The sequence below is a fragment of the Aegilops tauschii genome, chromosome 4 (genome assembly GCF_002575655.3).
Source record: "Aegilops tauschii subsp. strangulata cultivar AL8/78 chromosome 4, Aet v6.0, whole genome shotgun sequence".
Taxonomy (NCBI): domain Eukaryota; kingdom Viridiplantae; phylum Streptophyta; class Magnoliopsida; order Poales; family Poaceae; genus Aegilops; species Aegilops tauschii.
The window spans coordinates 476,547,657-476,569,539 of NC_053038.3; the positions used below are offsets into that span (position 1 = coordinate 476,547,657).

Here is a 21,883-nt window from a genome sequence, read left to right on the forward strand (position 1 = left end):
TGTCCAAGATAGTATATTTATATGTGAAAACCTCTCTTTCTTTATTACTTCCTATTAATTGCAACGATGACCAAAACTACGTTTGTCAACTCTCAACAACTTTTATTCATCATACTCTTTTATATGTGAAGTCATTACTCTCCATAATATCAATATGATCTCTTTTATTTCTTTTTATTCTTTCTTTTATTCCCTCAAGATCATAGTAAGATAATCAATCCCTTGACTCAAAACTAATCTTTATATTATATAGCTCACGGACTCGATTACAAAGAGGGATCATAAAGCAAAACTCAAAACTAGATCATACTAAAACTTTATTCTACTAGATCAAGATATTACCAAAAGGATCGAACTAAGAAAAATGGTAAAGATAGGAGTGTGATGTGATACGATACCGGGGCACCTCCCCCAAGCTTGGCAGTTGCCAAGGGGAGTGCCCATACCAGATACTCAGTTCTCCTTTGGGGTGGTGATGGAGTTGTTGATGATGTAGGCTTGTCGTCCATCTTCCAGGGCATAGGCTCACCATCGAAAAATGATGATCGAGTCTCCGGGATCCTCAAATCTGCAGCCAAACTCATCCTCTTGAATCTATATTCATACTCACAGTTTTGGTTTTGCAGGTCATAGATCTGGGCTTGGAGGCACTCAATTTTCTCGTGAAGCTTGAAGATGGCCTCCCCAATGTTCTTGGCATCCAGCTTGTGGTTGTTGGTGAACTCCATGATCATTATGTGATTGGCGTCAAGTCCACGTTCCACCATCTCCTGGCACTTGAAAACTTGTTGCTCCATTGCTTCGAGCCTTGTCTCCGCGCTTCCGGTCCTCCTTGGTCCCTCAACATCGCGGATGTGCAACAACCCCTCACGCATCTCAATGGTTTGAGGATGTTGCAGCACTTCCGCGAGGTAGGGGTTGATGACCTTCTCGAAGAACTTGTCCTTGGGGGCACTTGGAGACGTCATGGTGATCTAGATCTGTCGGAAAAATAGCTCGAAACAAAAACAAAGGATATTTGCGTGATACGGAGGTAAAAACCTTCGGGAGATTATATAATGAATTTTTACCGACCAAAAGAAGTATCCTGCAAGAAAACAGAGTCCGGAGGGCACACGAGATGCCCACGAGGCAGGGGGCGCGCCCAGGGGGTAGGGTGCACCCTTCACCCTCGTGGATGCCTCGTGTCTCCTTCGGACTACTTCTTATTTTCCTATTTTCTTAAATATTCCAAAACAGAGAAAATTGCCATTAGAACTGTTTTGGAGTCGGTTTACTTACCGTCCCACATACCTATTCCTTTTCGGAGTCTGAAATGTTCTGGAAAGTGTCCCTTATGTATTCCTCAGGGGTTACGGTTTCAATGACATTAGTTTCAACATTTATGGGATTACCTGAGATATAATGTTTGATTCTTTGACCATTCACCACCTTCGGATTTGTGCCTTCGAAGTTGTTGATTTTTATGGCACCGGAATGATAGACCTCCTCGATAACGTAAGGACCTTCCCATTTAGAGAGAAGCTTTCCTGCAAAAAAATCTTAAACGAGAGTTGCATAGCAAAACATAGTCACCTACATTAAACTCACGCTTTTGTATCCTTTTGTCATGCCATCTTTTAACTTTTTCTTTAAACAGTTTGGAATTCTCATAGGCTTGGGTTCTCCATTCATCAAGCGAGCTAATGTCAAATAGTCTCTTCTCACCGGCAAGTTTGAATCATAATTGAGCTCTTTAATGGCCCAATATGCTTTATGTTCTAGTTCGAGAGGTAAATGACATGATTTTCCATAAACCATTTTATACGGAGACATACCCATAGGATTTTTATATGCAGTTCTATAGGCCCATAATGCATCCTCAAGTTTCTTAGACCAATTCTTTCTAGATCTATTAACAGTCTTTTGCAAAATTAATTTGATCTCTCTATTACTCAATTCTACTTGACCACTATACTGTGGGTGATATGGAGATGCAATTCTATGATTCACATCATACTTAGCAAGCATTTTACCAAATGCACCATGAATAAAATGTGAACCACCATCAGTCATTAAGTATCTAGGGACTCCAAACCTTGGAAAAATAACTTCTTTAAGCATCTTAATAGAGGTGTTATGATCAGCACTACTAGTTGGAATAGCTTCTACCCACTTAGTAACGTAATCAACAACCACTAAAATATGTGTATACCCATTAGAGGAAGGAAACGGTCCCATATAATCAAAGCCCCAAACATCAAATGGTTAAATAACGAGTGAATAGTTCATAGGCATTTCTTGAGGTCTGCTAATATTACCAATTCTTTGACATTCATCACAAGACAAGACAAACTTACGGGCATCTTTGCAAAGAGTAGGCCAATAAAAACCGGATTGCAATACCTTATGCGCAGTTCTATCTCCAGCGTGGTGTCCTCCATAAGCTTCAGAGTGACACTTGCGTAGGATCTGTTCCTGTTCATGCTCAGGTACACAACGTATAATAACACCATATACTCCTTCTTTATAAAGGTGTGGGTCATCCCAGAAGTAATGTCTTAAATCATAGAAAAACTTTTTCTTTTGTTGGTATGTGAAACTAGGTGGTATAAATTTAGCAACAATGTAATTAGCATAATCAGCATACCATGGAGCAGTACGAGAAGCATTTATAACAGCTAATTGTTCATCAGGAAAGCTATCATCAATAGGTAGTGGGTCATCAAGAACATTTTCTAACCTAGACAAGTTGTCTGCAACGGGGTTCTCGGCTCCCTTTCTATCAATAATATGCAAATCAAATTCTTGTAGCAAGAGAACCCATCTAATAAGTCTAGGTTTAGCATCTATCTTTTCCATAAGATATTTAATAGCAGCATGATCAGTGTGAACAGTCACTTTAGAATCAACAATATAAGGTTTGAACTTATCACAGGCAAATACAACTGCTAAAAATTATTTTTCAGTGGTAGCATAATTTCTCTGGGCACTGTCTAGAGTTTTACTAGCATATTGGATAACATTTAATTTCTTATCAACTCTTTGTCCTACAATAGCACCTACAGCATAATCACTAGCATCACACATAATTTCAAAGGGTAAATTCCAATCAGGTGGCTGAACAATGGGTGCAGAAATCAAAGCTTTCTTAAGTATTTCAAATGCTTCTACACAATCTTCATCAAAGACAAAAGGAACATCTTTTTGTAAGAGATTAGTCAGAGGCCTGAAAATTTTAGAGAAGTCCTTAATGAACCTCCTATAAAAACCGGCATGACCAAGGAAACTTCTTATACCTTTTATGTCCTTAGGACACGACATCTTTTCAATAGCATCAACTTTAGCTTTATCAACTTCAATACCTCTTCCAGAAATTTTATGCCCCAAGACAATACCTTCATTAACCATAAAGTGGCACTTTTCCCAATTCAAGACAAGATTAGTTTCTTCACATCTCTGCAAAATTCGATCAAGGTTGCTTAGGCAATCATTTTTTTTTGACAGAAAGACTGTAAGGGAACCCCCTACAGTATAATTGGTGCAACAACCCCAAATTGCAAGTACCATGCCTTGAACCTGGGTGGGTGGGAAGGCATCAGCCCCTTCCCACCACTAGGCTATGCCTTAGTCTGCTGCTTAGGCAATCATCAAAAGAAGTTCCATACACGGAGAAATCATCCATGAAAACCTCAACAATCTTTTCACAAAAGTCAGAGAATATAGCAGTCATACATCTTTGAAAGGTAGCAGGTGCATTGCATAAGCCAAAAGGCATACATCTATAAGCAAAGGTACCGAAAGGGCAAGTAAAAGTGGTCTTTTCTTTATCCTCTTTTGACACAGGTATTTGAGAGAACCAGAATAACCATCTAGAAAGCAAAAATGTGTATGTTTGGATAATCTTTCTAGCATTTGATCAATAAAAGGTAAGGGGTAATGATCCTTTTTAGTAGCTTTATTTAATTTGCGGAAATCAATTACCATTCTACAACCTGTAATAATTCTCTGTGGGATCAATTCATCTTTATCATTAGGAACAACAGTAATACCTCCCTTCTTAGGGACACAATGGACAGGACTTGCCCACTGACTATCAGCAACGGGATAAATTATACCTGCCTCCAGAAGCTTTAGTATTTCTTTTCTTACCACTTCTTTCATCTTAGGATTTAACCGTCGTTGGTGATCAACAACCGGTTTAGCGTCTTTCTCCAATTTTATTTTGTGTTGGCATAGAGTGGGACTAATGCCCTTAAGATCATCAAGAGTATATCCAATAGCAGCACGGTGCTTCTTCAGAGTTTTCAATAATTTTTCTTCTTCCTGCTCTGAAAGGTTAGCACTAATAATAACAGGATATATCTTCTTTTCATCAAGATAAGCATATTTAAGAGTATCAGGTAATGGTTTAAGCTCAAACACGGGATCACCCTTGGGTGGAGGAGGATCCCGTAGAATTTCAACAGGCAAGTTGTGTTTCAAGATAGGTCCTTGTTTAAAGAATACTTCATCTATTTCCCTTCTTTCATTCATAAACATATCATTTTCATGGTCTAGCAAATATTGCTCTAAAGGATCATTAGGAGGCACGGCAATAGAAGCAAGACCAATAATTTCATCTTTACTGGGCAATTCTTTATCATGGGGTTGTCTACGAAATTTAGCAAAATTAAAATCATGAGACATATCCCCTAAACCAACAGTAACAATATCCTTTTCGTAGTCTATCTTAGAATTAACAGTATTCAAGAAGGGTCTACCAAATATAATGGGACAAAAGTCATCTTATGGGGAACCAAGAACAAGAAAATCAGTAGGATATTTAACCTTCCCACACAAGACTTCAACATCTCTAACAATCCCAACTGGTGAAATAGTATCTCTATTGGCAAGCTTAATTGTAACATCAATTTATTCTACCTCAACAGGTGCAATATCATGCATAATTTCTTTGTATAAGGAATGAGGTATTGCACTTGCACTATCACCCATATCACATAAGCCATGATAACAATGATCTCCTATTTTAACAGAAATAACAGGCATGCCAACAACAGGTCTATTTTTACCCTTAGTATTGGGTCTAGTAATTCTAGCAGCTTCATTACAGAAATAAATAACATGCCCATCAATATTATCGGCTAAGAGATCTTTAACCATAGCAATACTAGGTTCAACTTTAATTTGCTCAGGGGGTGTAGGTGTTCTAGTATTACTCTTACGAACCACAGTTGAAGCTTTAGCATGATCCTTTATTCTAACAAGAAAGGGTGGTTTCTCAATATAAGCGGTAGGAACAATAGGATCAACATTATAAGTGATAGTCTTTTCTTCAACTTTAATAGGTTCAACTACTTTTACTTCAATGGGAGGATGATATTTAAACCACTTCTCCTTAGGGAGATCAACATGAGTAGCAAAGGATTCACAGAAAGAAGCTACTATCTCAGAGTCAAGTCCATATTTAGTACTAAATTCACGGAAAACATCGGTATCCATAAAAGATTTAACACAATCAAACTTGGGTGTTATACCTGACTCCTTACCTTCGTCGAGATCCCAATCTTCAGAGTTGCGTTTAATTCTTTCCAGTAAATCCCATTTGAATTCAATAGTCTTCATCATAAAAGAATCAGTACAAGAAGTATCGAGCATGGAGCGATTATTGAGAGAAAGCCGAGCATAAAAATTTTGAATATTAATTTCTCTTGAGAGCTCATGATTGGGGCATGAATATAACATTGACTTAAGCCTCCCCCAAGCTTGAGCAATGCTTTCTCCTTCGCGAGGCCAAAAATTATATATATAATTACGATCACGATGAACAAGATGCATAGGATAAAACTTCTGATGAAATTCCAATTTCAATCGGTTGTAGTTCCATGATCCCATATCATCACATAGCCTAAACCATGTCAATGCCTTTCCCTTCAAAAATAAAGGGAATACCTTATTCTTGATAACATCCTCGGGCATACCTGCAAGCTTAAATAATCCACAAACTTCATCCACATAGATTAGGTGCAAATCGGGATGCAATGTTCCATCTCCTATAAAAGGATTAGCTGGCAGTTTCTCTATCATACCCGAAGGAATTTCAAAGTAAACATTTTCAGTAGGTTCAGTAGGTTGAGGAGCAACTCTTTGCTCTACTGGTCGGGGTGAAGATACCCCGAACAAGACCATCAAAGGATTATGTTCCATAGTAACAAGTGACAGTAAATTTCAGCACACTATATAAAATTTTCCTTACCAAATTCCACCTACCAAAGGCGCTTCACTCCCCGGCAATGGCGCCAGAAAAGAGTCTTGATGACCCACAAGTATAGGGGATCTATCGTAGTCCTTTCGATAAGTAAGAGTGTCGAACCCAACGAGGAGCAGAAGGAAATGACAAGCGGTTTTCAGTAAGGTATTCTCTGCAAGCACTGAAATTATCGGTAACAGATAGTTTTGTGATAAGGTAATTTGTAACGGGTAACGAGTAACAAAAGTAAACAAGGTGCAGCAAGGTGGCCCAATCCTTTTTGTAGCAAAGGACAAGCCTGGACAACTCTTATATGAAGGAACACGCTCCCGAGGACACATGGGAATTATCGTCAAGCTAGTTTTCATCACGCTCATATGATTCACGTTCGTTACTTTGATAATTTGGTATGTGGGTGGACCGGTGCTTGGGTGCTGCCCTTCCTTGGAAAAGCATCCCACTTATGATTAACCCCTATTGCAAGCATCCGCAACTACAAAAAAAGTATTAAGGTAAACCTAACCATAGCATGAAACATATGGATCCAAATCAGCCCCTTACGAAGCAACGCATAAACTAGGGTTTAAGCTTCTATCACTCTAGCAACCCATCATCTACTTATTACTTCCCAATGCCTTCCTCTAGGCCCAAACAATGGTGAAGTGTCATGTAGTCGATGTTCACATAACACCACTAGTGGAAAGACAACATACATCTCATCAAAATATCAAACGAATACCAAATTCACATGACTACTCATAGCAAGACTTTTCCCATGTCCTCAGGAACAAACGTAACTACTCACAAATCATATTCATGTTCATAATCATAGGGGTATTAATATGCATAAAGGATCTGAACATATGATCTTCCACCAAATAAACCAACTAGCATCAACTACAAGGAGTAATCAACACTACTAGCAACCCACATGTACCAATTTGAGGTTTTGGAACAAAGATTGGATACAAGAGATGAACTAGGGTTTGAGAGGAGATGGTGCTGGTGAAGATGTTGATGGAGATTGACCCCCTCCCGATGAGAGGACCGATGGTGATCACGATGGTGATGATTTCCCCCTCCCGGAGGGATGTTTCCCCCGCAGAACAGCTCCGTCGGAGCCCTAGATTGGTTTCACCAGGTTCCGCCTCGTGGCGGCGGTGCCTCGTCCCGAAAGCTTGCCCCTTATTTTTCTTCAGACGAAAGACTTCATATAGCAGAAGATGGCCACCGGAGGCCTGCCAGGGGGCCCACGAGGCAGGGGGCGCGCCCCCCACTCTCGTGGATGGTGGGTGGCCCCACTCTGGTTGATTCTTTTGCCAATATTTTTTATTAATTCCAAAAACTGCCTCCGTGAAGTTTCAGGACTTTGGGAGCTGTGCCGAATAGGTCTCTAGTATTTGCTCCTTTTCCAGCCCAGAATTCCAGCTGTCGGCATTCTCTCTCTTCATGTAGTCCTTGTAAAATAAGAGAGAATAGGCATAAGTATTGTGACATAACGTGTAATAAGAGCCCATAATGCAATAAATATTGATATAAAAGCATGATGCAAAATGGACGTACCAACCACGTCATACCTGAACACGGAGAATACCATATGGAATTGCAAATGGATCTTAGGTAGATGATGTTAGGGATTGTAAGAGATGGTATACAGTATATATGTAGTAGCGTCGGATAGATATATGAAAACTTGTTGTTCGACCAAGCACGGAGAAAGAGAGGTCACTTCTCTCTATATATGTTCATGACGATGTTGTGTAATTAATGGTTCATTTATTTGCTTACTAGCTAGCGTCGAGTTCTCTCTATATGTAGTAGCTACCGTCGACCAAGCATGGAGAAAGAGAGGTCACTTCTCTCTATATGTAGTAGCTAGCTAACACAATATGAAACCCCTAAACTCTCCTCTCCCCCCCCCCCCCCTTAAAAAAACAAAAAACCCAGCGCCTGGGAACTGCTAACGCGTGGTTGCCTTTTAGTTCTGGTCGGTGTTACCAACCGGGACTAAAGGTCCTCCTGCCTGGGCGCCTCACAGCGGCCACGTGGAGCTCCTTCAGTCCCGGTTCATAAGCCAACCGGGACTAAAAGTAATGGGCATTAGTCCCGATCATTTTGTGTCGGTTGCAGAACCGGGACTAAAAGCCCTCTGGAACCGGGACTGGTGCCCTGTTTTCTACTAGTGATTCTCTCTCATTTGGGGGAAATTACTTTAGTTAGATCATGTTTAGCTAGCATTCCTTTATATCTATTAGGTTCCCTAAATGGTCTATCAATTTTATTAACTCTCACATGGCCAATTCCGTGTGGAGTGATAGTGAAGAAGCCCATAAGATGCATTTGGCCAACTGACCTTCCATCTATATGAGGAAGGAATTTGGTGGTATGGGTGTGCTTAACTTACAAGACATGAACATTTGCCTGATAAGGGCTTGGGTCAAGAGGTATTTTGCAGGGGAAGGATCATTGTGGAGGAAAGTAGTACTAGACAGCAAGTATAATATGAGAAATCCTTATATAAGGTGCTACCATGATAATCACCCGTCTTAGTTTTGGAAAAGCTTTCAGTGGACCTTACAAGCTGTCAGAGTAGGGTATAAATGGTGTGTTGTTAATGGTAATTTGATTAGATTTTTAGAATATATATACCTGGCATGGTAATGCCCCCCTAGCTACTCATTTTTTGGGACCTGTATTATTTGGCCAATGAAAAAATAAGACTATTGCTGAGCTTTGGGATGCTAATGAGCTTAAATGTACCTTTAGGAGGAATTTTCAGATGAACTAATGGTCCGATGGCTGGATTTTGTTAATATCTTTAGGCTCACATCCATTAATCAAGATGAGGATTCTTTTATTTGGTAGTATGAGTCCAAGGGGATTTATACTTCTAATTATCTATATGTTGTTGTTAACTTTTGGGAGGTCCAACCTTTGTACTTTCCGGCAGTGTGGAGTACCAGAGTTCCCCCCAAGGTTCTGGGTTTTTTGTGGTTGTTTTCACAAAATAAAATCATGTACTGTGATAACCTCAGGAAAAGAGGGTTTGCTAAGCCTTTAGAGTGTGTGCACCGTAAAGAAATTGAATCAGTCTATCGTCTTTTTTTTTAGTGCATTGTATCTAGGCTGGTTTGAGGTTGAAAGTCTGTTTCAAGTTTCTGTTGATAACTTTAAATCAGTTGCAAAACACTGGTTTTGTGGAAGAAGATACTTACATCTTAATGTAGTTTCTTATGTTGTCATGTGGGGGAAATTGAATTTTAGGAACTCCATTGCTTTTAATAGGTGCTGCTGGATCTCTATGAAACATGTTCTAGGGCTGGTTTATCGGTATTTGAGAAGTTGGACAAAGCAGTACAAGGATTTACGAGGGCTTCTGATGGAATCTCAGACCCTGTTGTGGATGCGTCTGAAGGCGCCTTTTGCTCTCGAGCCAGACTGATATAATGCAAGATGTGGTTTGAATCTGTATCCTGCAAAGAGACAGTGTTGTGGATGCGTCTGAAGGCGCCTTTTGCTCTCGTTCCAGATTGGTATAATGTAAGATGTGGTTTGACTCTGTATTCTGGAAAGAGACAGTTGAAAATGTTGCGCGTGGTGGGAGAAGTACACTGGAATATCAGAAGCAAAACCCTCAAGAAGACGACTCCATCCATGTTGTGTTCTCTAGTTACTCGGGATGGCCCCCCTGGCCTGCTGTTGGGCGTTGTCTGAACTTTGCTGTGTTGGTAATTTGCATTAAAATGTGCTCTAACTTCTGACTAGCTAGTAGACACTCATTGTTTTCTTTGGTCTGGATGATGTTGTAACCTTGGTGATTTATTTCTTAATTGATTGGAGCCGGGGAGGGCCCCTGATTATTATTAAAAGACAGTCTTGCTAATTTCTCTTTTCAGTTTTTTTCTTTTATTTTTCTGTCATTTGACCGAGACTTGGTTAAGTCCTAATCGACTGAGAATTAGCCGCATCCCAGAAAAACTGATTTATTTTATTGCATGCAGAATATAGATCCGATTGTTACATCGACAAAAAAGCTACAGGGACGTAGAGGATGAATTATACGAGTACACTGCAGTATGAGTTACTGCTCCTTGTAGTCCTTGTTGTTGTATGGGGCGAAGAGCTCGGCGATCCAGTTGCCCTTGCGGAGCGTGGCGGAGCCGAGGTCGGCGCACATGCCGTCGCTGTCGTGGATGCTGTAGGTGGAGATGCAGTGGCGGCGGTAGAACCGCGTGGTGCGGCGCATGGCGTCGGCCTCGCCGGCGACGTGCCCCATCATGGCCTTCACGGACGGTAGCTCGAACCGCCCCTCCAGCAGCCCCGACAGCCACCGGCACCGCAGCTCTGACGTGTGCAGGTTGGACACGCTCTCCACGAACCCGACGAACGCCATGTTCGGGATGAGCGGATGGATCGTGCCACTGCCAAAATAAATTGCAGGTCAGCGTCGATCGATGCATATATGTTGGAGGCTTGGAGCAAAAGATAAACGCAACGTGTACACGTACCGGTAGAGCGGCATCATGGAAGACTTGCCGACGACGAGGTCGCGGAAGGGCTTTGGCAGGACCTCGCGGAGCTTGTCCTTGCCCTCGAAGCCGGTGGCGAGGAAGACGAGGTCGGCCTCCACCTTGGTGCCGTCGTCGAGGACCACGCCGTTCTCGGAGAAGCACCAGCCGGCGGAGGCCCTCTGGAAGCGGACGAGGCCGCGGTCCGCCATGTCGAAGAAGCCCTCCGGGAGGATGGCCATCTGGCAGCTGGCGTAGTCCTCGACGAAGGGGTGGTCCGGCGTCAGACCGTACTTGCCCAGCGGCAGCTTCCACGACAGGTACGACTCGATGAACTTCGACACCCCTGACCGCTGGACCACAAAAATTGAAAGAACAAGACGTTGCTGTCAAGATTGAGATGTGCATGCTGGTCAGCTTCGTGCAGTAATTAATGTTCTTGTTGATCGGGGCACGTCTCGAGCATGCACACGTGCATGTTCTTGAGTCCCGATGTAGAGTATTACGTACGTTCAAACGTAGTACGCTTCTACGTACATCATTTCCCATATACGTGCATGCGTGTCGTGTACAAGTTTCACGGTGTGAGTCAAATCATACCAGTGGGCTCATGAGGCGGCAGAGGAGGGATCTGAAGAGCCCTTGGTTGGGCCGCTCGTAGAAGAGCTGGGAGAAGCGTGTGGAGTAGAAGAGGAAGAACGGCAAGCCCCAGATGGAGTACGACGGCACCACCCAGTGCAGGGTCCGCACCAGCATCGTGCACGCCTGCCCTCCCTCGCCTGCAACCAAGCAAGCAAACGCAATCGGTTAATCGATCGATTCATGTCAACATTTATCTCGATCTAGTTCTTGTTTCCGCGACGGAATCTCGATGCAGCCAGTTGCTCCTACTACTAATTTCAGGAGCTCTAAATCGAGAGATGACCAGCGTCAAGCTGTTCGGTATCAGCACTGATTATACTATTGTTTTGAGGAACTGTTGAAATGTATACTCAAGTCAGGTCGATAGGACGCCATGGCAACTAGCTAGCTACGAGTCATGCATGCGGACAATCTAGTTTGGAAGGTTCGTTTGGAACGGCAGATAATCTTTGTTGCAAATCTGCTACTACTAGTCAAACATGCAAACACTTTTGGTACATATATGATTGAGTGACGCGTAGAATTTTCTTTGACCCCAACTGGAGTAGCATATAGTACTGCTCATGCATGAAGCTAGGAACGTTGAAAAGTCAAGTAGGGAGGACAGTCCTGATGTTTGTGTACAGTATGATAGATTGATAGGTAAAATACCTAGCTGGCAATGCATTCAAAGAAGAGAGAAGGGGGGTGGCTCTGTGCCGAAATATGTCGCTGGAGCAGCTACTCCAACGACATATATTTAGGTATAGAGGGAGTAATAGTGAAGAAACAACTCTTAACTTATTTTTGTATGTAGTGTAATTAATACTCTCATCTGGTGTGACTTATCTTCCCAATTTTTACTCTTCCCTTTCTCTCCACAACCAGGCCACGAGATGGAGATGTAAACATGGTTCCAAAATAAATTAAATGCAATATCACCTAGACACAACATTTAACAGACAATGCATTGTGGTAATTGTCACTAAAAAATCACTACCGTACCTATGATAACGTGTTAAGAGCCAATGCATTAGCACTGTCCTAATTATGTCTAGTGTACATTGAACATGTAAATGCAAGAGACCTGCCTAGGCTAGGATAGGCTGTCTAGAATTGAAATAGGGGATCTAAAAAATGTAATGGGCGCATGATGAAGTGTGCAACGGGTCAGGACAAGATTGACCTTTTCTGGAACAGAGTATGCGACTCTCCCAAATCGCCAAGGCACATGTCACCAAATATGGTATGCATTATTCAGACATCCACTTCATCGAATGATGGGACGCTTCCATAATATTTATCAGTATCCTGTTTTTGTTTTGTTCAGCTCTGTGGGAACTTGCTTAGCATATTCTTTTTCTATGATTTCCTGGTGTACACGCATTTACACGAGTACGATAGCTTATCTGCCTTCTGCTAGTTTCATGCATAGTTCCATGTTGAATTTTGTCCATGTATAGGAGAATTTTTGTTCAAACCATGTTAAATCTTTCCTATGCATAGCTAGGAGTATGCTGTTACGCACCTTGGTTTGCCTGGGCACATTCGTTAGCTAGATCGATAGCGCTCTTCTTGTACCCAACCACCACAACCTTCTTGCCTCGCATCAGCTCAACGGTCTCCTCCTCGCTCAGCTTGCAGTAGTCCAGCGAGTGCATCACCGTCCCCTTGAACACCTCCGGCCCCTTCCCCGGCGGGAACACCGGCATCCGCGGCACGTCGCCGTACTTCCCCGTGCACATCACAACGAACTCGAACTTGTAATACTGCAGATTACCGTGTGCGTGAGATCAATTGAATACAAATTATCTTGAAACAAGCATGCAAAGCATGTCAAGTATATATGGTACCTGAACGGTGTTGGAGTCGCCGGTGACGATGCCGACCTCCCACATGGGCTTGCCCCGGAGCGGGGCCTTGCCGGTGCCGCTCCACAGCTCGGTGAACCCGGCCTCGGCACCGCCGAGGAACTTGATGTCCACCACCTTGGACCCGAACGAGATGTAGCGCCAGAGGTCGAACTCGTCGGCGTAGCCCTCGAGGTAGTCGACGATCTCGGTGTGGGTCGGGAACGACGGGTCGTCGCGGTTCTTCCAGGAGTAGTCGGAGAACTCGTAGTCCGGGCGGGGCGTCTGCAGCCGCGTGGTGCGGTAGACGCAGTGCTTCCACACCCCGCCGACCGACGGCGTCGCCTCGAACACGACGGGGTCGTAGGCCGCCATCTGCTTCGCCGCGGCCAGGCCGCTGATCCCGCCGCCGATGATGGCCACACGGGACACCGGAGGCACGGCCTCCCTCGTGGCCCGTGCTGCTTGTCCTTGCGCCATGGCCGTCGACCCGGGGTGTTGGATGAAGCTGGCTGCGTGTGTGGCGAGGTGCTCGATGGATGGGTGGGCTGTGGCGGCTTCTTGCGGGCGTAAGGGGTGCAGAGCGTGAAGTGCTGTTAAGCTTTGAGGAGGGCTTGTGTGTTGTGTTGTGTCTTGTGTGTCGACGACAACAAGGGTTGGCGTATTTATAGGATTAGGGATGCTCTTGAGCACGTGAGTTTCCCACTGTGTGTCTCTTAGAAAATGTACTCTCTTTTTTTTTGCTGAAACGTAGCTAGGCCCAGGGTGGGGGCAGCAGTACATACAAGCATACGCACAGCAATGCCATGCAGTATACCTGTCTCCCAGTATAATTTTGTGGAAGCATTATATTGCTTACCGCACAATAATGCGACTTACTTACGAGCAGTAATGCTAGGTTACATAGCTCCACCGGGTATAATTGACGTTTTTCCAACCGTTCCACCTCACAGTGCTTTATCCTCCATCTGTCATCTGCTTTTCTCTAACTTCTATCGTCTCCTTCCTCTAACCTATGTCCTCTTCTTTCTCACTATGAGTGGCGGACCCAGGAATGGGCCAGGCCTCAGGCAGGCTTTGTTACCCTAGCATTTTAGGAGCAATGCTACACTCACGGACCATTACAGGGGTTTTACGGGGTCATTTTGACTTGGCAGATTGTGATTGGGTTAAGGGGGAGGGAGGGGCCCAACCCACCTGAAAATCAAGGAGGGGTGGAGAGGATTAGAGGAAGGGGCCCGTGATCATCCTGTAATTGGTCCGTGCGTTTAGCAATTTCGAGCGCTATATAGCTACGGTAAATGTTGCAGTCAACAATTGAATTGGGCCTCACGCCCCAGGCCGCCGCCCGGGCTGCCTGGCGCCTGAATCCGTCGTTGTCCGCATCTGTCGTACATTCGTATGTAGTATTGTTTATCATTGTTGTCTTTGCCTCTCATATGATCTTAAATATGGGTCCACTTCAAGGTTATTTCATATGTCCATTGGCTGCCCTTTTTATCCTATATCGTCTTATTTCTCTGTATTCACTGACCTTTGTATCACCGCCACCATTGTTCCCGTCCTCCCGTTAGCCTTGCCTCGGCCGACTTGACATAAGTGCCATCGCCTAGTGGCATCCTTGGTCATTACTGTTGGGATACTGCCATCTTGGCCCCCTCTACGCTCGGGGCAACACATCAAAGCAATCAAACGCGAGCTATGGCACAACTTCCATCTTCGGTTAGGTCAAGTACAACGAGAGAGGAGGAGCACAACATTCACTTAATAATGGTGCAGACGATAAAATTTATTTCTAGTCATTTATTTACATCTAAATAGCTAGCCCCACTACTCACTCTCTCTCAGTTTACAGGGTGTGCACGTACCCCTAGGTCGTCAATTTGATCAACTTAATACAAGTCATATATTACAAAAAATACACCAATATAAACTTTAGATGTTCTATTTTCAAACGGTATAATTTTTGTGTTATATAATTTATATTATGGTGATAAAATTGTCAACATAGATATACGCATAGGACTTGTAAACTGAAATGGAGGGAGTACTATTTCTCTCGGCATGTAAGCATGCCACCTCACCGTGCAACATGCATGGATAAAAGGTCCATCACAACATGCAACCATGCAGAAAAAACTCACCTCAACATGCAAACATGTATGAGAATTCTCATTTATTATGCTATATAATAAATATTTTACAACTATAAAATAATCAGGCACGATAAATCATATATATATTAAGTTTTAGTCATCACATTGTATCTCCATATTCATGCTCCCTACAATCAGATCTCACTGAAATATATTGCAAAATACCTCTGCTACAACATGCGGGCACGTCGAACCAAGCAGCCGCGGAACACACAAATATATGTGCACTTGACCATTGAGCTACTCCCTCCAATTCATATTACTTATCTTAAATTTATTTAGATAGGGATGTATCGGAAGGAGCAGTGCAATTTTAGGGCTTGCACCCGCCTTGTTTTCTTTTCTTTCTATGCCCTCAACAAAACCTTTCTCGTACTTTCAATTGTGTTGTATTGTGTGTGTGGTGTGTGGTTTGTTGCTACCCTTTCTTATGTACCTTAGATGTTTGATTGTGTGTTTTATCTATAAAGCGGGACGAAAGCCTATTTAGGTAATAGTATAATTTTACTTTTTTAACAAATAAAAATATCAAAACACACGTGCAGTATGTACACTTGATCACCACCGACCGTAAACTGGGCATGTCCTTTTCGGTCGCATATTGTTACAGTTAATTTTTAGAGCAAAGAGCAAGGGTTTCATTCATGCATGCATGACCTTGTCAAGCCGGCCCCTCCATCTCGTTCCGCTGACCATCTGGAACTCTGGATCGGAAGAAACTTATTTTGGACCGGACCCCGTGCCTGCCCATTTTTGGCTGGGCGCGTACATATCCCTACATGGCTATATCTCACTTGATTCTCGAAAAAAAAAAGGCTATATCTCACTTGTCTTGTCCCGTCGCCAGCTGAATGTTCCTTTCAGTTTCAACCCTATCTAGTCCTTGCTTCGGTTGTTGCCACGTCCTGTCACCCGTGGTAGCTAGCTGCATGCATGCGGACTATTCTTTCCCTGTCACCGCGGTGTGGAAGCAGCAAACCAAATTAATACGGTGCCCTATCGATCAATTCAAGGTCATTTTTTTAAAGACCAGGGCTCTGCCTGCCAACTTTAGTTTGCTCTCGGCCGGTTTAATTCAAGAAATATATACGTATATACTCAGCGTAATATGGGGGCAGTGATAAATCAATTTAATTTCCTATTTGGGTCTCCATGCATGACCCTTCAATTAATGTACTCCCGACGGTTCGCAAATACTAAGTCGCACCTTGAAAATTCTTATCATGGCCGTCTTCCGCCGGACGTGACATGGCGACGCAAGGGTGCTTGTTCCTTCTTCTTATGACGTTGCTAAGGGGGGATAGGCTTAACCATAGGTCTTTATTTTATGTCTTGTAATGGTTTAGCCGTGCTTGTCTTAATTCCGTACTTTGTTTAATAATTAATAAGAACCTCTATTTCGGAAAAAATAAGGTAGGTAGTCTCTTCAACACTCAAATGGAATCTGAAATTTAACGATCGACCCATGCCTGCCCATTTTTGATTTAAAAAATTTCAGCATGAACAATTGAAATGATAGCCCGCAAAGAAAATAGTTTTTTTTGCGGGACCGCAAAGAAAATAGTTGAAAAGATAGTTGCAGTAGAACTTTGTCTGAAGCTATATCAGCCTATGAGCTACGGTGCTATGAGAGCATCTATAGCCGGACTCCCTAAATTGATCGGGTGGACGCAAGACCACTGGCCGGACAGAAGAGAGAAGGAAAAAGTTGACTAAGTAGACCACTCAGAGCCTCTCTAAACATCTGGGCTCCTCATACTCAGCCCATATAAGGGGGCAATATGAGAAGTGTTCGGGCGTGTACAGTCAGTTTGGCACATAGGATATGGCCCACATGTACCATGTTTTTTCTTTTTTTTTTCTTTTCTTCCTCTCTCTCTTCATCCCATCAATCACATGCATGTGATCGGACGTATAGGGAAAAAAATGGGGACATTGATGTTTGCACAGACAAATGGGGACTCGGAATAGACACGCTCAGACACTGATCGGACGCGTCCACGGACGTTGCAGGGGCCAAATTTGCCCAGTCGGACCGATGCCCTAATTCTCTGACTTTGATGAGACTAATTGTCAATCAAGCGAACAGCTTGGAAACTCAATACAAATACTAGTAGTTTTCTATGGATAAATCCAAGTAGTATTGTGCTAAAACTCCTGTTGGTCTTGTGAACTACGATGTATCCGACCTTCAATTTAACCAACTAAATATGGATTGTGTAGGACAAAAGTTATATCAGCAAATTCATATTGAAAAAAAATCTCTAGTATGATATTTAGGTTACATAGCTATATATTATTGGTTTGGTAACTGGTTAAAGTAAAAATTTATAGTATTTTTAGAAAAGGAGGAGGACCCCCGGCCTCTGCATCTGGACGATGCATGCAGCCACTTTATTAATTATTCACACAAGACCTTACAAAGTCATACAACAGTAAGATTAAAGTCACCGTCTAGGCAACATCTGTCGCTATTCGTATCCAGTTGATGTAGGGATGCTGATAGTCTGGGCCTAATACCAAACAGACCTCGCAGCCAAACCTAACATCTAAGACCTAAGGTCCCAACCAGGACGCCTGCCGGGTATGGGCACCCACCAGTCCGGCGCACTCCTCAACCAGGACGCCTGCCGGGGATGAGGCCGCCGCAGCCACCTGCCACCAATCCATCTTCAGTGATGTGCTGCTGCATAAACCTTGCCAGGCCTGCAGTCGACGCTACCACGACGCCAGACAATGCCACCATCCTGCGCGTGTCCATCCACGCGCGTCCATCGCCGAGACTCCGCAGCGCCATGCCGCCGTGATCCGCCGTCGGCCTTGCGGTAGATGTAACACCGCTCCTCCTCTTGCCACCTCCATCCATCACTTGCTCCAGAACGATGCCCCCAGGAGGGAAAGCGATACAGAGAACGCCATCATCGTCCGATCCGGAAGACTCAGATCTAGGGTTCCCCCCAGAGCATCCCGAGCCTGATGACGCAAACTGCAACGACGATGCCACGACAAGGAAGCGACATCCAAGACGCCGCCATCGTCCGCTTGACCGTAGTCGGCGCGATTTTCATCGGCACTTGCGCCACCGGGCGTGCGCCGTCGGCGGCGCTGGTCCCTTCAACCGGAGCAAAATTCAAAACAATGCCCTGAAGAGGGACTACGACGCAAAAGCACCGCCATCGCTCGATCCCAAGAAGATCTAGAGTTTCCCCCGGAGTTGCCCGCGCCGTCAAGGACCAAACAAGGATGGAATCCGCAGATCCGCCCAGCTGCCGACGTGTCGCACCCGCCACCGCGCCGACCGCGACCCGGAGACCAAGCCCCTGATCCGGCCGCGCCGCCGCCGATCCGGTCGCGCCGCCGCCGTTCCTGACGACCGCGACGCCCCAGACCTTGAAGCCGCCTGCCGTGGAGGTATGGAATCGCCGGAGCGCTGCCACCCCCCGCCGTGACGTCCGGCCGAACACCGCGCTCCGGCCCGGGGGCGCCGACCCGCACCAGCCCCTCACGAGCGGGAGGGCCCCGAGTCCCCGCCGCCGGCGGCGACGGCAAGGCTTCGCCCTGCCGCGCCCTCGGACGGCAGCGAGGGAGGAGGAGGAGAAGGGTAGGTCGGGCGACGGGATCTGGGAGCCTCCCGGCCGCCACACGGGGGCGACTCGGGAGGAGGCAGGAGCGTATCGAGAAGATCGTACCTGAGATGGTAGCTGAGTTACCCTTAAAAATTGGGGGAGAATTTCACTTCCCCGGCCTCTGCACCAATTAGGGATGCATACGGCCATTTTAGTATGAGTACCAAAATAAACATGGTCCTCAGATTTGATAATAACGAAAACATCAAACATACGCCACCCATGATACTGAATACAGCAAACCAACATGATTAGCTGGGTCATTGAATTGAGAGTATACAATTAATTAATATGCAAGTATGCATGTCCACTACTAGTACTTCTGAACTCCAAAACCAACCAAGACTCGGGAGGGCTGACCTTGAACATGCATATATGTATATGCATGCATACAGCCAGGCATAACTAATTAAGAAAACCAGGAATTAGGTCGAGTTGCAAGTGTATGTTGCATCTGAACTTCCTCTCAAGACCGTGTCTTCAATTTGAGCTTTGACCTCTACGTGGACCGTATACACAATTGGTACACTGATTAGGTTCATAAGTTGCTGATACATGCATAAACCAATACATGTCGGCCACATGATCCGTTATGATACTATTTGGTGTAGTCTTGCTCGATTACACGCGAGGTTAGGTGGATTAGAACTATTCTAGTACATTACAGTCGCGTATGTAATCCAGTTTACTGATGATTTGGTGTGATCATTGCAGAAATCTATATATGTATGCCACGTAGTACATCTGATTGTTCCGTACATTTACCTCGAAAACTGAACTACTTTGCATGGCACTTTCCGATGCATATGGAAATGATCGGATTAGCTAGATGCGTGTAATGTAAATTAAAAATATCCATTGTGTACGTAACACTTGAAAGTGTTTTAGACGGATGAGGTTTACAAACATATCCTGGAGTATATACTGGAAAATAAATTGGTTAGTTCGATACGTACATAGATAACGAACTTGCTAAGTAATCGAGGAGTAGAATTATAGGCATGCATTAGCACGTGGGGTGGCAAACAAATGTCGGTACGTAAGCGCCGTTAAGAAAGGTAGCTCTAGGAAATGCCAGGAAAATGTTTTAGTAGTTTAATTAAGAGTAGGTCATTTTCTCCGATCTATTATACTTTCATTATTTTGTTAGTAAAGCAAGATTGCTGATATTAAAAAAATCCAATTTTGAACTTGAAGTGTCTATTTACAAAATTCACTATGTTTGTACGCAATTTAGTGTTGTTTCTATTGTGTACCCTATGTATCAAAGTATGTCAAGCACTTTTTTCACACACAAAAAGAGTATGTCAAGCACTTTACAAATTGGTTGGACCTAACCGATGCCAAATCGCCCCTAGGTTCCCTGTCCAGAGAGAGCGGCCTAGTTTCAGGGATGGACGGCGGTGACTCAACGACATGCTTTTTTTTTTTGCATTCTTTGACTTGAATGGTATATATAATGGTGACAGGTAGTAACCGTACCATGCGGTTTCTTTGGGAATGTGAAAGTGTGAGAGTGTAATAGTCCAGATTTCTTTCTTTTATTCATATGTATCTACTATCTACAGACATACTATGTACTGTAGCGTTGACAGAAAAAGGACAAAGAAAAACAGAGTTTTCAGAGTTGTGGTCTTCTAGACTGTGACATGAATTCAAATTGACTACAAAAGTTTCAAGGAAAGAACCTACTACAGCTAAGCAAAGGGTAAACATGAGTTTTTTTCTTGCGGCGGTAAATATGACTCTTTGACTGTGACAGTATACACACTTCTAAGTAACTAGACATATGTAAGCATGCCATATACTCACTAGCTAATGCTCGAGAAATTACCACTGATCTTAGGGAAAATTTCGTGTACAATTCTCGACTTGTGCCACATACATAATAATGCTCGAAATGCGCCCGGGTTTTACAAATGTACATGCATACTCTTCACCAGTTTTTCAATCGTCAGGATTCGTCAGGATTCAGTAGATTCAAGAGACCCAGAAAATCAGCAAGAGACCAACCGGCCAAGAGCATGGGTCCATTCATAGAAAACTTTGAATTTCTTCTTCAGGACCAATCAACTAGACCGCAGAATATAAAGGGAACGCGAACGACGTACAGATCGCAAGCAAGACCAGACCAGAGAGATATCAGGTAAAACCGTAAAAGTACTAGCTTGCAACTGACTAATGGACTAAATAAGTACGCTCTTGTTCATATCTTCGCGGACCATTCCTGGCTAGAATTATTGCACGTACTCTAATCACATAACTAGTCAACTAGTGGCCCACTAATTGAATAATCGATCGTAGTACTAATCAGCGAATATACTAATAAGCAAGTACAGTAGGTGTGTATACTTTTTTTCTAGCAAGAAACAAGTTGGCTCTTTCAGTAGTTCTGCGTACATGGGTTTTGAGGAGGTCAAGCTATCCGCGTACGATCGTCATCAAGCTAGTCTTGACCAAAGATTATGTTCTCTAGCTAGGTACAAGTCCAGTGTCCAACTGTCCATTCATCGCGTCGCAGCTCTTGCAGAGTTTAATGGAATTAATATACGGTTTTGGTGGTAGCAGGATTGCATCAGACCGATGTGGATATTCTCCTCCATGATTGTTGAACGTTATTATGATGGGCGGTATGGATGCCATCCCCATGTGCTACGACTTGTAACTAGACCGACTCTGGACGTACATGTGCAGACCAGCAGTTGCCAGGGCCATATACTACCCGACCAATGTGCGAGCCCAGATGATGAGATGATTCATGATCGCACCGCACATGGACATGCTCGTAGAGGGAAAACGAAGAAAAATAGTAGAGTAATAATTAGCATCCACCTTAAAAAAGGAAAAAATATTTTTTAGGAAAGTAGAGGTAATATTAGTTAGGGCATCTTCA

The 21,883-nt window shown here is 43.8% G+C and overlaps 1 protein-coding gene across 2 annotated transcripts; it reads right to left on the minus strand.

The window, feature by feature from the left end:
• Positions 1-10,196: 10,196 nt before the first annotated feature.
• LOC109779581 (probable flavin-containing monooxygenase 1) lies at positions 10,197-13,819 on the minus strand. 2 transcript variants are annotated; one of them, XM_020338220.3, is made up of 5 exons: positions 13,212-13,819; positions 12,887-13,127; positions 11,338-11,516; positions 10,738-11,090; positions 10,197-10,650 (listed from the first exon to the last, which is right to left on the minus strand). In XM_020338220.3, the coding sequence occupies exons 1-5, from the start codon at positions 13,686-13,688 to the stop codon at positions 10,311-10,313; spliced, it is 1,590 nt and encodes a 529-aa protein (XP_020193809.1). In that variant the 5' UTR covers positions 13,689-13,819; the 3' UTR covers positions 10,197-10,310. The 2 variants fall into 2 exon arrangements, with proteins under 2 accessions (XP_020193809.1, XP_045083921.1); XM_045227986.1 differs by lacking the exon at positions 11,338-11,516.
• Positions 13,820-21,883: the final 8,064 nt, after the last annotated feature.

Excerpts from the sequence above, each read along its gene's own strand:
- LOC109779581 (XM_020338220.3), bottom strand. The coding sequence starts at position 13,688 with ATGGCGCAAGGACAAGCAGCACGGGCCACGAGGGAGGCCGTGCCTCCG. Across the intron at positions 11,091-11,337 it reads GCCGCCTCATGAGCCCACTG|CGGTCAGGGGTGTCGAAGTT; the intron begins GTATGATTTGAC and ends TTTGTGGTCCAG. Across the intron at positions 10,651-10,737 it reads TCCATGATGCCGCTCTACCG|TGGCACGATCCATCCGCTCA; the intron begins GTACGTGTACAC and ends TTATTTTGGCAG.